The sequence below is a fragment of the Pecten maximus genome, chromosome 5 (genome assembly GCF_902652985.1).
Source record: "Pecten maximus chromosome 5, xPecMax1.1, whole genome shotgun sequence".
In the NCBI taxonomy this organism is placed as follows: Eukaryota; Metazoa; Mollusca; class Bivalvia; order Pectinida; family Pectinidae; genus Pecten; species Pecten maximus.
In genome coordinates this window covers 30,854,949-30,869,594 of record NC_047019.1, presented here as the reverse complement: position 1 = coordinate 30,869,594, position 14,646 = coordinate 30,854,949, and the positions used below count along the sequence as shown (strand labels likewise).

Genomic DNA, 14,646 nt, shown 5'->3' with positions numbered 1-14,646 from the left:
CCTTGTATCAAACCTACCATCAATACCTGGCTGGTTGCCCTGTATAAAACTTACCATCAATACTTGGCTTGGCACCTTTTATCAAACCTACCATCAATACTTGGCTGGTTGCCCTGTATCAAACCTACCATCAATACTTGGCTGGTTGTCCTGTATCAAACCTACCATCAATACTTGGCTGGTTGCCCTGTATAAAACCTACCATCAATACTTGGCTGGTTGCCCTGTATAAAACCTACCATCAATACTTGGCTGGTTGCCTTGTATCAAACTTACCATCAATACTTGGCTCGTTACCGTGTATCAAACCTACCATCAATACCTGGCTTGTTGCCTTGTATCAAACTTACCATCAATACTTGGCATGTTACCTTGTATCCAACCTACCATCAATACTTGGCTGGTTGCCTTGTATCAAACTTACCATCAATACTTGGCATGTTACCTTGTATCCAACCTACCATCAATACTTGGCTGGTTGTCCTGTATAAAACCTACCATCAATACTTGGCTGGTTGCCCTGTATCAAACGTACCAACAATAATTGACTGGTAACTTTTCATCAAGTATTGATTACAACTGATCAGCATTGTTTGTTGGTTACCTGTCTCCATATGATGATGAATTTTGAATATTGGTAAAACCCTTTATCAGGGGGTCAAATGTAATTTGTACATACATGTAGATAGTCTAATTGTGCAAATCTTAAAATTCTAGAGCACATCTAGAATTTAAATATACATTATTATATTCTGGGTTACAACATGTCTCTGATTTATCATCTTTAGGCAAAAGACTTCAAGGAATCACTGGAATGGTATAACTACACATTGAGCCTGTTCTCTCACTCCGATATAGAGGCACATAATCTGGCCAAGTTGTACAGGAATAGAGCCTCGTGTTACCTGCATCTGGAGCAGTGGGAAAAGGTTGGTTGTCCTGTTTAAATAATTTGAACTCAAAACCAAGGTTATGTCATGGCACAGTGTCCATCTATTTGAATCATTTATAATCAGAATGCATTCTGAATAAAACCATTTATTATTTCCTGGTATGACGTATGATTTGGAAGTTTATATCTGGCTACTAGGCAGTTGAGTCCGCCGAGCAAGCAGAAAGATGGGAACCCAGGTCTGTCCATACCCAGTTCATCCTCTATAAAGTCTATCTTGCTGGTGCAGATGTTAATAAAGGTAGGTTCAAAAGAACAGCTCTGATCTTCCACACATCAATCCTCGTAGATAAAACTAAGAGGAGGTAATGTCTTTTCTTGTTACACAAGACAACAGTTACTAAGCAAGCTACACCATGTTTAAAGGCAAAGGTCCCAAATTACCACCCATACTTTCAGTCTACCCCATACTGAGCTCTAACTTAATTTCCTACATAGATACCAGTAACATTGAGATTGGGAAAATGTTTATTGTAATAGATGATTTGCTCAAGTTTCCTTGATAAGTGTTTTAAACCCATTTCAGCAAAGAGTGTACTACAGAATATGTGTGAGATAGTATCTAGCCCTGACCTGGGGGATGATGGTACCGATGCACATGGCATTATGTGTCTGGCCGCTCAGATGGCGTTTGAGGTAACACTATATAATTATATAAACTGATGGTATTTTAGCTCATGGTATTTTTGAGAGACTTATCTTGATATAATCAGCTCTTAACCAAATTTTTTCTCAGAAATACAAAAAGTCTATCTTAAAAAAAATCCTATTTTTTTAACCTGATTTCACACAGGAAACTTGTCCATGGAGATGGTTTTATTAAGCAAATCCCACTTGTATTTTGGTTAAAGCATAGTGGACTTAAACAGTCAAATACAGTATCATGGGATATCCTGAAACACTCCTACACGAAAAGACAGAGGAAATTTGGGATTCAGAATTTAGACAATACTTGGTCAAAAACTAGAAAAGATATGTAGATGATTTTTTTCATCATATGGATATACAACAAAGAAAGGTTAACAGCACTCAATAACCTTCTAAACACGCTGGATCCCAAGCATCAAATTTACCATCGAAATTAAATTCCAAGGTACTTGCCTTTTTAGACGGTAAGTACAGAAATCAGGAAATTATAAGAATCTCCACTGATCTATATTATAAGCCAACAGATTCCAACCAATATCTCCACTTCGGTTCATGTCATCCTGGACACACAAAACACCCAATCCCATACAATTTGGCCAGAAAAATTTGCACAATGGTCAGTGAGGAAAACACAAGAAAAATATGTTTACAAGAATTAAGAGGCTACCTCAATCTCGACATTATCCGACAGAATTAATAGAGGATGGAATAAAAAAGGCAACTGCAATAACCAAACACAATTGGCATCCCTTCAGCAAAAGGATAAATCCGAGTCATCAATTATACCATTAATGACGTCACACAACTCTAAAAAATAGGAATATTAGCCAAACAGTTAACATCAACATTTTACTAAAAGAACATACTCAAATAAAAGATATATTGAAAAATAATTATTTATTAATAGTAAGTGGCAAGCCAAAAATCTAAGAAGACTTTTATGCAAGCCAAATTCCAAGGATCAAACAGAATTTAAGGTTACAAAATGTAAAGATCCATGATGCGGCACATGCACACATTTAGAAGAAGAGACATCCTATCAACTTAGAATATGTGTTAAAAGAATATTTCTATAGATACCAATATGACACATGTAATTTATGTTATAACATGCCCACGATATAAGGAATATTTCTATAAATACCAATATGACACATGTAATTTATGTTATAACATGCCCACGATATAAGGAATATTTCTATAAATAGCAATATGACGTGTAATTTATGTTATAACATGCCCATGATATGAGGAATATTTCCATAAATAGCAATAATTGACGTGTAATTTATGTTATAACATGGCCAGGATATAAGGAATCCTATTGGAGAAACAAGCAATGCTCTACAGGCCCGGGTTTTCTTTTGCAAACAACATGTTAATGTGCAGGAATATCGAAAAAATTAAATTTAGTGAACATTTTGATATATGCGGGAAAAAAACAGTTAAAAATATTTCCCATTTATAAACGTTTTGAAAAAGATACTGTTTAAAGAAAGGAAAAGGAAAAATCTTCTATTAGAACTTAAAGATCTAAACTGAACAGACTGTTGTGGACATAATTACCTCCCATTAATATGACATCACAATGTATAACTAATGAATTATTGTACAGGTGAAATCACTGTCAATGTGTTTGGCTGTAGGAGAATCACCAGGTTGTAGCCTCCCTGGCACTCGAGTGTGTCGCTAACAGCGGTTCTGACCCTTGGCAGGTACTCACAGCCCTCCGGTGTCTTGTCAGGCTTAAACTAACCTGTCAAGGAAAAGAGCAGGGGTAAGTGTGATCATTTACAGGCCCTTAGAGCCCTCTACTGTCATATTGGATATAAACTAACCTTTCAAGATAGTAACCTTTTATCATTTTAAAGTTTCTGAGATGACCACCAACCATTTGGCTCATCTACTTTTATTGAGATATTTGGCAATCAAGTTTGAACTTGGGCCTTGCACCTTAAGGTAACAGAGGGAAATAGCTTAAGAATTTAAAACATTGAAATGTTCAATAACAGTTTATTAGCTTGCTTGCTATCAGCTTTGCTAGCCAAGGCCTCTGATTCAGTTACTCTCCACGAACCCTTGGCAGATACAGTTATGTGCCCTGAAATCCCAGGGCCTCCAATCAAATCACGTCTTACATTCAGGCTTGGTTTCGCAGTTAACAAAAATTTTGGAGTCCAGTAAAGAACTTCCTTGTCGAATAGGTCATGGCATTTTACTTAAAAACATTCAGAGTGATCGATCAATTGATAACATTTAGTGATCACATACCTCATAAAATTGACAGATGCCTCCATGTTGTTTATAAAAATCACAGATGAAGTACATCTGTGATGCTCATCTTGATTGGTCGAAAATTTCATGAGTAAAGGGCAGTAATTTTGAATCTCCACTAGAGGGCCAAAGCTGACAACTATATTTGTCAAGGCTTTGTCGAGTGAAGCGCAATCAGAAGCCTCGACTAGCAAAGATGGCTTGCTATCAAATCAACTGTGAGTTTACCTTTATCTACTCTGAAGGTCACAAATGTATTTGCTAACACAAATAATTTATTGAATATGAGGTTTAGCTATACAGGACCATCTGTGATTTCTTTTCAGCTGTAACCTTAAACCAGCAATTTCAATATGATGTGAAAATAATTAAGACCTTTGATTAGTGATTTTTCCTTGGTTATATTTTTAGAACAGAGCCTTCTGGTATTGACAGAAATATCCAAACTGGTAAGTTGTTTAGAAGTGTATAAGCAAATTTCTCATGAACAGGCTTGTTGCTATACACCAAGTGCAGAGCATATCACACCCTCGGGTCAATATGTTATGAAAGGAAAGAATTGCAAAAGATTTAAACATCAGTCTTGTGTTCATTCTTCGGAAACCAGCTAACTACTTAATTGTAATTTAATGTTCCACGTACAAATATTGCTGTTTCAGCTTACCACAAATTACTTCAGCTTCAAAATGAAAGCAAAGAAAACCAGAATCGGGTCCATAATGAAGCCAGCTGGTTCATCAAAATAGGTACTTATAAACTTATCATTATATGCATTGATCTGTGAATATGTAATTGTCTTGTGTGTGAATGAAAAGGAATGTGATATATCATCTCTACATGAATTCTGTTACAGACATCTGTTATATGTGTAACACTATTACAGCTTGGAACCTAGCCTTGCAGTGTGAGGAGAGTCCACAACGATTGAAAACACTTTTCTCTCTCTGTCAGCAGGTAAAATAAAAATGAAAATTACCCTGTAAATCATATCTGCAAACTGCATGTTTATCCTGAAAGACGGTGAATCAGGTACAGCTTGAGTTCACGCTTACCCTGATAATTGATAATGAATAAATTTACATACAGAAAATGGTAATACCAACATTTTAAACAAGAAGATCCTATAATGATGATGACTTTTTTGCAAAGAAACAAAGAGTGGACCATCTCGTCCTGAATAGAATTTGATGTTATGCTTTCCCGTTGTAAGTCCTGTCTTGTAAATAAAAACTGAACTGATCATTACATGCATATACAAATGCATATATGATAGTGCATTCCCTGACAAAACCAGTTATTTGACTGGACTTGTACATTGTTTGCCCATAGATGCCATCACTCTGTCCTTGTGGTGACAGTAACCTAACCAGACTTGTACATTGTATACCCACAGTTGTCATCATTGTGTCCTTGTGGTGACAGTAACCTAACCAGACTTGTACATTGTGTGTCCACAGTTGTCATCATTGTGACCTTGTGGTGACAGTAACCTAACCAGACTTGTACATTGTGTGTCCACAGTTGTCATGATTGTGTCCTTGTGATGACAGTAACCTAACCAGACTTGTACATTGTGTGTCCACAGTTGTCATGATTGTGTCCTTGTGATGACAGTAACCTAACCAGACTTGTACATTGTGTGTCCACAGTTGTCATCATTGTGACCTTGTGGTGACAGTAACCTAACCAGACTTGTACATTGTGTGTCCACAGTTGTCATGATTGTGTCCTTGTGATGACAGTAACCTAACCAGACTTGTACATTGTGTGTCCACAGTTGTCATGATTGTGTCCTTGTGATGACAGTAACCTAACCAGACTTGTACATTGTGTGTCCACAGTTGTCATCATTGTGTACTTGTGGTGACAGTAACCTAACCAGACTTGTACATTGTATACCCACAGTTGTCATGATTGTGTCCTTGTGATGACAGTAACCTAACCAGACTTGTACAGTGGACCCTCGATAATCCGAACACCTTCGTTCCCAGTCCAAACCGTCCGGATTACGAGTTTTCCGGACTGCCCAATTTCGTGTACCAGGTCAAAAAAATTGTCGTGTAAGAGTTATCTCCCTTGATTATATACAATCCGGGACGTTTCATAAACACGTCTAATTGTCAGACTTTTTAACAATAAATATACTTATGTTTCTGATATGATTCTTTTTTTTGTTTTGTAGAAAGTAAAAAATAAACTGTTTTTAAAAGAACATGTAAAGTGAAAGTTGTTTTATTTATAGCGGGCATATGTGACCTACAAACAACACACATGTGTCACGTCCCGGAGGTTCACAAACAAGTAGAAATTACAAACGTTAAATACCTTAAATAAAATACCCCGATTTTACAACTTACCGTCAGTCTATGTTTTTTTATGATTTTTACGTACCAGAAACCCCAAGCTATCTTTTAAAAGTACGCGACACCAGCGAGAACTACCCAAGATGTCTGATAATTATTCAACTCGTATTCACTTAACAATGTGACGCTTAGTTAAGTATCAGAAGACTATTGACTAATTTGTGTGTAATCAACCCAGTTCTTGTGATCACTGCTTAATACGTAAATGTGTGTGTAATTAATAACATTCAACTTTCAACGAGTCGTCTTTTCACGTAACGTTAACGATGTTACAATGCCGATAGCCGTGTTTACCCAATACAAGTGTTAATGATGTTAATTACCGATCATAAATTGAACTGAATGTGTGTGCATAAATTCTGTAACAATTAGGTCGTAGAGAAAAAGCAATGTACTGTTATAAAAACAAAAGCTACACATTGTAACACAGGTAAACACCCGGGGCTATGACCTGGCAGTGGTCGCTATGACTACGCACAGTGTCAAGCGATATTCTGTACAGCTGTCGACACGGGTGACTTGCCCCGACATTTTTTCTCCTCGTGGTGAAAAAATCGTCCGGATTATTGAGGGAAATTTACTGATGAAAAGTACGTTCCGTTCCCAAAATGGGCTTCCGGAATCGGAATCCGAATTTCCGGACTGGTGAGTACAAATAACGTTACGGAAATCCGTTCCCGTGCATTTCCGTCCGGACTGTGAGTTTTCCGGACTATCGGCGTCCGGATTATCGCGGGTCCACTGTACATTGTATACCACAGTTGTCATCATTGTGTACTTGTGGTGACAGTAACCTAACCAGACTTGTACATTGTGTGTCCACAGTTGTCATCATTGTGTCCTTGTGATGACAGTAACCTAACCAAGTTGTACATTGTATACCTACAGTTGTCATCATTGTGTCCTTGTGGTGACAGTAACCTAACCAGACTTGTACATTGTGTGTCCACAGTTGTCATCATTGTGTCCTTGTGGTGACAGTAACCTAACCAGACTTGTACATTGTATACCCACAGTTGTCATCAATGTGTCCTTTTGATGACAGTAACCTAACCAGACTTGTACATTGTATACCTACAGTTGTCATCATTGTGTCCTTGTGATGACAGTAACCTAACCAGACTTGTACATTGTATACCACAGTTGTCATCATTGTGTCCTTGTGATGACAGTAACCTAACCAGACTTGTACATTGTGTGTCCACAGTTGTCATCATTGTGTCCTTGTGGTGACAGTAACCTAAACAGACTTGTACATTGTGTGTCCACAGTTGTCATCATTGTGTCCTTGTGGTGACAGTAACCTAACCAGACTTGTACATTGTGTGTCCACAGTTGTCATCATTGTGTCCTTGTGATGACAGTAACCTAACCAGACTTGTACATTGTATACCTACAGTTGTCATCATTGTGTCCTTGTGATGACAGTAACCTAACCAGACTTGTACATTGTATACCACAGTTGTCATCATTGTGTCCTTGTGATGACAGTAACCTAACCAGACTTGTACATTGTGTGTCCACAGTTGTCATCATTGTGTCCTTGTGGTGACAGTAACCTAACCAGACTTGTACATTGTATACCCACAGTTGTCATCATTGTGTCCTTGTGATGATGGTAACCTAACCAGACTTGTACATTGTATACCCACAGTTGTCATCATTGTGTCCTTGTGGTGACAGTAACCTAACCAGACTTGTACATTGTATACCCACAGTTGTCATCATTGTGTCCTTGTGGTGACAGTAACCTAACCAGACTTGTACATTGTGTGTCCACAGTTGTCATCATTGTGTCCTTGTGATGACAGTAACCTAACTAGACTTGTACATTGTGTGTCCACAGTTGTCATCATTGTGTCCTTGTGATGACAGTAACCTAACCAGACTTGTACATTGTGTGTCCACAGTTGTCATCATTGTGTCCTTGTGATGACAGTAACCTAACTAGACTTGTACATTGTATACCCACAGTTGTCATCATTGTGTCCTTGTGGTGACAGTAACCTAACCAGACTTGTACATTGTGTGTCCACAGTTGTCATCATTGTGTCCTTGTGATGACAGTAACCTAACTAGACTTGTACATTGTGTGTCCACAGTTGTCATCATTGTGTCCTTGTGATGACAGTAACCTAACCAGACTTGTACATTGTGTGTCCACAGTTGTCATCATTGTGTCCTTGTGATGACAGTAACCTAACTAGACTTGTACATTGTATACCCACAGTTGTCATCATTGTGTCCTTGTGATGACAGTAACCTAACCAGACTTGTACATTGTGTGTCCACAGTTGTCATCATTGTGTCCTTGTGATGACAGTAACCTAACTAGACTTGTACATTGTGTGTCCACAGTTGTCATCATTGTGTCCTTGTGGTTGTCAGTAACCTAACCAGACTTGTACATTGTATACCCACAGTTGTCATCATTGTGTCCTTGTGGTGACAGTAACCTAACCAGACTTGTACATTGTATACCCACAGTTGTCATCATTGTGTCCTTGTGGTGACAGTAACCTAACTAGACTTGTACATTGTGTGTCCACAGTTGTCATCATTGTGTCCTTGTGATGACAGTAACCTAACCAGACATGTACATTGTGTGTCCACAGTTGTCATCATTGTGTCCTTGTGGTGACAGTAACCTAACCAGACTTGTACATTGTGTGTCCACAGTTGTCATCAGTTTGTCCTTGTGGTGACAGTAACCTAACCAGACTTGTACATTGTGTGTCCACAGTTGTCATCATTGTGTCCTTGTGATGATGGTTACCTAACCAGACTTGTACATTGTGTGTCCACAGTTGTCATCATTGTGTCATTGTGCTGATGGTAACCTAACCAGACTTGTACATTGTGTGTCCACAGTTGTCATCATTGTGTCCTTGTGGTGACAGTAACCTAACCAGACTTGTACATTGCGTGTCCACAGTTGTCATCATTGTGTCCTTGTGATGACAGTAACCTAACCAGACTTGTACATTGTGTGTCCACAGTTGTCATCATTGTGTCCTTGTGGTGACAGTAACCTAACCAGACTTGTACATTGTGTGTCCACAGTTGTCATCATTGTGTCCTTGTGATGACAGTAACCTAACCAGACAGAAGACTTGCATGCTGATGGCTGCTGCTGCCAGTCTACAAGTGGCCAGGATGTCAGAAGACGAGACAGAGAAAGTAATGTCTTGTGCTAGTATAATTTGAGTGAGATCTTAACATTACTATACTCTTTTGTTGTACATGTATATTAAATGGATTATGAATATTTATACCTGTTCCTTTAGATCACTGAAAAGATCTGTGATCTTGTATTTACTTAAATATAATTAATACATTTTAATGTTTTGAAACCTTCAAACTGATTTTAAGCTCTCATAATGCAAGAGCTCTTAAATGAGAGAGGTTGTTTCCTAGGCCCTGGTTTAGCATGTGGCTTTTTCCGTTTCAAAGCCTGGTTAACTGAACAAAAAATGAAAAATAAGAAAATAAGATTCAAAATTGTATTTCAGAGGTACTGTCTGGAAGAAGCTTTGCAACATGTGAAGAACTGTAGACATCTGATCAACCAGTTGCAGCAGAACACACTTGTTGCCACAGGTAGAGTTGTCTCCCCTTATTTCATTCTGAATGATGTAAAGCTGTACATCTAACTATATCAATACAAACTTGTCCTTGTTGTGGACACAACAGTAAATTCCTGTTAGGGGATTCAAAAACTCATTCCCTACCTAGCTTCTTGTAGATACAATAAAAAGTCAATAAGTATTCTTTATAACTTATTGAAGAGATATTGTTTGTTGTACATATCTGAGCATAATCTTGTTCTGTTCGTTTATACAATAGAGAATAAGGGGAAGGACACCACAGAGACATTGTTATTGCTGTATGAGTTTGAGGCACAAGTGAAACTCAATGATCCTGTGTCAGAACAGACCCTTGAACAAGCGCTACGCCTTCCCAACCCAGATCCAAAGACCTTTGAGACACTGGCTGGTATAGTAGTCACTTTGATCTCTGATTTTCAGTAAGATGTACATGCTTAAAAACAATAGAGGTTTCTTAAAGGGTTTATCCACTTGGAACATCTTAGCTGAATTTGGAATTGGCAAATACGATGATTATAGATTGCCTAAATTTTGTGAGGTCATACTTATGGTAAAAGACATATCTCAATATTCTATCTTTCCTTTGGGAAAGAAAGCTTGCAATTGCCTCTATTGTAAAGGCACAAATTTTCTAGGATCACATATCAAATTTAAAATATCTTATGCATGCAGATAAGCATTACACTGCATCATCTTGACATGGCATGTAATATGACCAACACTTTGCCGTGTATTGTTAATTTTAGAAGGAACAATCATCCAGAACTATTTAACTAATGTTATGATGAATGTGGTGTTGCTATATCCCATCAACACAAAAGCTCAAAGCAAGGAATGCTGTTTTCATACACTTAAAACACATGTGTTTAAATTTGAATTAACACCACTGCTTGGTAGGCAAATGAAACTACAGGTACATGTACAATGGCACATACTATGCTTCACTTCTGAGGCAGTTACAGGAAAATATTAAACTTTAGCCCATTAAAGGTGTGTTATTCCATCAGGACAATGCTCCTGTTCATAAGTCTGCCATTGCCATGGCTGCCATTCACGATTGTGGCTTTAAATTTATTGAACATTCACCTTATTCAACTGATCTCGCTCCATCAGACTTTCATCTATTTTCAAAACTTAAAACAGATATTTCAGGCACCCACTTTCAGTCCAATGATAATGTCATACATGCAGTGGATGACTTTCTGAACAGCCAAGAAATGGAGTTCTATAAAAGTAGCATTGATGCTCTTAAACACCACTGGCAAAAATGTATAGATATTGAAGGGTATATGTTGAAAAATAATACAATATGTTCGGCAAAATTCCAGTCCTTTGATATGAGACTCACAACATATCAATCAGCCCTCTCATTAAAGATAAGGATGCATATTATTCAAATGACAGAAAAAAAGAGAAATGTAAGAAAGTTATATAAGTTGATGATGAGATGGTAGACACATTTTTCAGCCCTGGCAATGGAGCCCCCAGCTCAAAACAAGAATGTTAGTGTGAGAGCAATCAAAGTAGCCATCAGGAAGCATCTACAGCTACCTCAGCCAGACTTCAACAAATGCAGGTAAATTAGTCAACGGGTTTCTACTTTAGGGTTAAACATCTGCTGTTCATTAAGTGGACTTGGCTATAAATTGGTAAATATTTTGTTCTACTTTAATGAAACCCTTCGATGTATCTCTTTGTCACAGTAAGCTTTTCCATAGTCTGGTGCAACTCTCTCTTTCTGGGGATGCAGGAGCCAGAGAGGAAGCTCTCACATACTACACTGAGGTCATAGAGGTTATCGACAAAAGGTCACAGGTATGTACTTTGCAGAATTCACAAAACCAAAAGATTACACTCACTTTACGTAGACAAAAAAATGAAAAAAAAATCAGTTCTCACTACACAAGTCATAGAGGTCATGAGCAAAATGTCTTAGACATGTGGTGAGTCCATGTTCAGCTAAATAGATCAGATGTCATCAACTTAATGTCACAGGCATGTACATTACAATGATAGGTAAGACAGAACGTAAGTATGCTAGGGCATCAATAGCTATGACTTATTATAACAGAAGTTATAAAAGAAAAAGTAATCAAGTTTGTATTACATAGGCATTTTCAGTCACATATATCCGTAGTTAAAAATAAATGTTTTGAGTCTCTGTTGATTAAGTGACAATGTCCTGCAAAAATTAGAAAAATTAGTTCTACTTATTTTTACAGGGTCAGTATCCCGAAATGGAGGTCCTCTGGCTGATGACTAAGGCATGGAATTGTGGAATCAACTTTTACAGGTGAGTTCATTGGTACAACTTTATTGTTTCAGGCACTTTGTTTACCCCTGACAACAAAGTCCGAGAGAGGGGACATAATGAATAGTGTATTGTTCCGCCCATCCTTCAGGCTGTCGGCACATTTTGCCCATTATCTGAAATTTCTGCATCGATTTTAAAGAAACTGCACTAATCTTAAATATCACATGGCCATCATCTTCGCTAACCAAGGGTTACTCTACGCTAAGCTCCATTAGCATAGAGTAACCCTTGGTTAGCGAAGATGCATGTATAATTTGTTTCATTGATTAGAGTTATGGCCCTTGATTTAAGAATGTTTGTTTATAATCATTTTTGTTCACGATTCCTGCAGTGCAAGATGCAAATAAAGGTTTTATCATAAACATCTTACATATGTCATTTTGAATTGTTTCATCACATAAAGAATCATAACCCTTGATATGTATAAATGAGTGTTTGAATTTGATGTATTGACATTTGGACATTTTCTCATACATGCAATGCTCTCGTGCTCTTTCACAGTTCAGGACGATGTGATGAGGCAGAGCGGTGGTGTAGTACCAGTCTTAAACTTCTTAAGTACCTTGACACCATGAGGGAAAACTATGAGGACCATGTAAGTACCCAGATAATTAAGTCTGGTGATACGCTGAGGCACCAGCAGATATGTGAAGGCATTTTGGTGTCAGAGGTTGTGAATATGAAGCAACCTCAATTTGTATTACCATGCAGTGCCAGCTTCATCACTGTAACATTTCAATGTCTAAATGTTGGCTTCTTAAAATGCTATTGAGGCAGGAGATAGGAGAAACATGATCCAGTTACATTCATAGCCATCATTGAACACAATTTCCTTTCAGATCGTATTCACGCAGAAATATGAATATTAATTTCCATATTGTGCCCAGATGTGAACATTGTCAGAATTAAGAGAAAATGAATTTAAAGATTACTTTATAAGAAATTTAAAGATTACTTTATAAGAAATTTAATCAGAGTGCTATGGAACTGAATGTGGACAAGATTGTACAATTGTAGCATGTGATGGGTGTTATTTATGCCTGATAGTACACTGTGATGGGTGTTATTTATACCCGATAGTACACTGTGATGGGTGTTATTTTTGCCTGATAGTACACTGTGATGGGTGTTTTTCTGCCCGATTGTACACTGTGATGGGTGTTATTTATGCCTGATAGTACACTGTGATGGGTGTTATTTATGCCCGATAGTACACTGTGATGGGTGTTATTTATGCCCGATAGTACACTGTGATGGGTGTTATTTATGCCTGATAGTACACTGTGATGGGTGTTATTTATGTCTGATAGTACACTGTGATGGGTGTTATTTATGCCCGATAGTACACTGTGATGGGTGTTATTTATGCCCGATAGTACACTGTGATGGGTGTTATTTATGCCCGATAGTACACCGTGATGGGTGCTATTTATGCCCGATAGTACACTGTGATGGGTGCTATTTATGCCCGATAGTACACTGTGATGGGTGCTATTTATGCCCGATAGTACACTGTGATGGGTGTTATTTATGCCCGATAGTACACTGTGATGGGTGTTATTTATGCCCGATTGTACACTGTGATGGGTGTTATTTATACCTGATAGTACACTGTGATGGGTGCTATTTATACCTGATAGTACACTGTGATGGGTGTTATTTATACCTGATAGTACACATGCCAAAATCAAATTTTGTTGAGTTTTCTTTTTTTATCTACATGTATTTAATAGATTGACTTTTTACAAGTTTTATCATGTTTCTGAAGACACATTTGGTGAAAACTTGTCAGATGTCTTGTATATATGTAGTGTGTATATAAAAATCACAAAAATCAAATATTTGTGAAATACAATGTAAACCATATTTATTGGAATGTTTTCTTTTAAGATGAACAACACCTATGGTCAGATCCTGGCAAGGATGGAAAGATTGGGAACAGATTCAAGGGAAAGGTCTGGAGGAGTAGAATCATCAGGTCAACATTCCCAATCAGAACTACATTAACTTTCAGTTTATCAGTTTCATTTAATGTAATTACAAAATTCTGAACTGTCTTCACATGGAGTGATCACAACCGCGGCACTGATATGTATATCTCAAGTAGGATGAACAAATTTATTATTTTCAAGAACAATTTTTATTTATTTATTTATTTGTCTTTTACATGTTTTATTGAATTGTATATAAAAAAAAATGTGCGTTGGATTCAATAGTTAAGATTATATATTATGTACTGAAACTCTAATGTACCTTCAATGGTATGCTGATTGTTGAAATACACCAGTTATAGAGAATAATTTTGTTTTTGTTAGAGTTGAGTGTTGTCTTCATCATAGTTTTCAATGACAGAAGATAATGTATCGTGGAGAAACTGTCCAGTATCACTTTCATAATAGTGTAACTTTTTATAGAATTAGTAAAAATATGTCTGTTAAATTAAAATTACATATAGCAATAGCATAATCAAGTAGCGGAACTGGACTG

General features: G+C 37.3%; 1 protein-coding gene across 2 annotated transcripts in view; it reads left to right on the top strand.

Moving 5' to 3' along the window:
- The window catches only part of LOC117327777 (testis-expressed protein 11-like), a 28,791-nt gene extending 14,145 nt beyond the window's left edge, over positions 1–14,646 (top strand). The window contains exons 15-29 of one of the 2 annotated variants that reach the window (XM_033884950.1): positions 789–929; positions 1,091–1,193; positions 1,479–1,588; positions 3,247–3,377; positions 4,286–4,323; positions 4,534–4,620; positions 4,728–4,828; positions 9,301–9,417; positions 9,750–9,837; positions 10,084–10,233; positions 11,313–11,421; positions 11,549–11,660; positions 12,068–12,138; positions 12,661–12,754; positions 14,050–14,646. In XM_033884950.1, coding sequence (XP_033740841.1) covers positions 789–929; positions 1,091–1,193; positions 1,479–1,588; positions 3,247–3,377; positions 4,286–4,323; positions 4,534–4,620; positions 4,728–4,828; positions 9,301–9,417; positions 9,750–9,837; positions 10,084–10,233; positions 11,313–11,421; positions 11,549–11,660; positions 12,068–12,138; positions 12,661–12,754; positions 14,050–14,166 — 1,569 coding nt within the window. In that variant the 3' untranslated portion in view covers positions 14,167–14,646. The remainder of the gene's footprint in view (positions 1–788; positions 930–1,090; positions 1,194–1,478; positions 1,589–3,246; positions 3,378–4,285; positions 4,324–4,533; positions 4,621–4,727; positions 4,829–9,300; positions 9,418–9,749; positions 9,838–10,083; positions 10,234–11,312; positions 11,422–11,548; positions 11,661–12,067; positions 12,139–12,660; positions 12,755–14,049) is intronic. The other variant, XM_033884951.1, reaches the window with a different exon arrangement.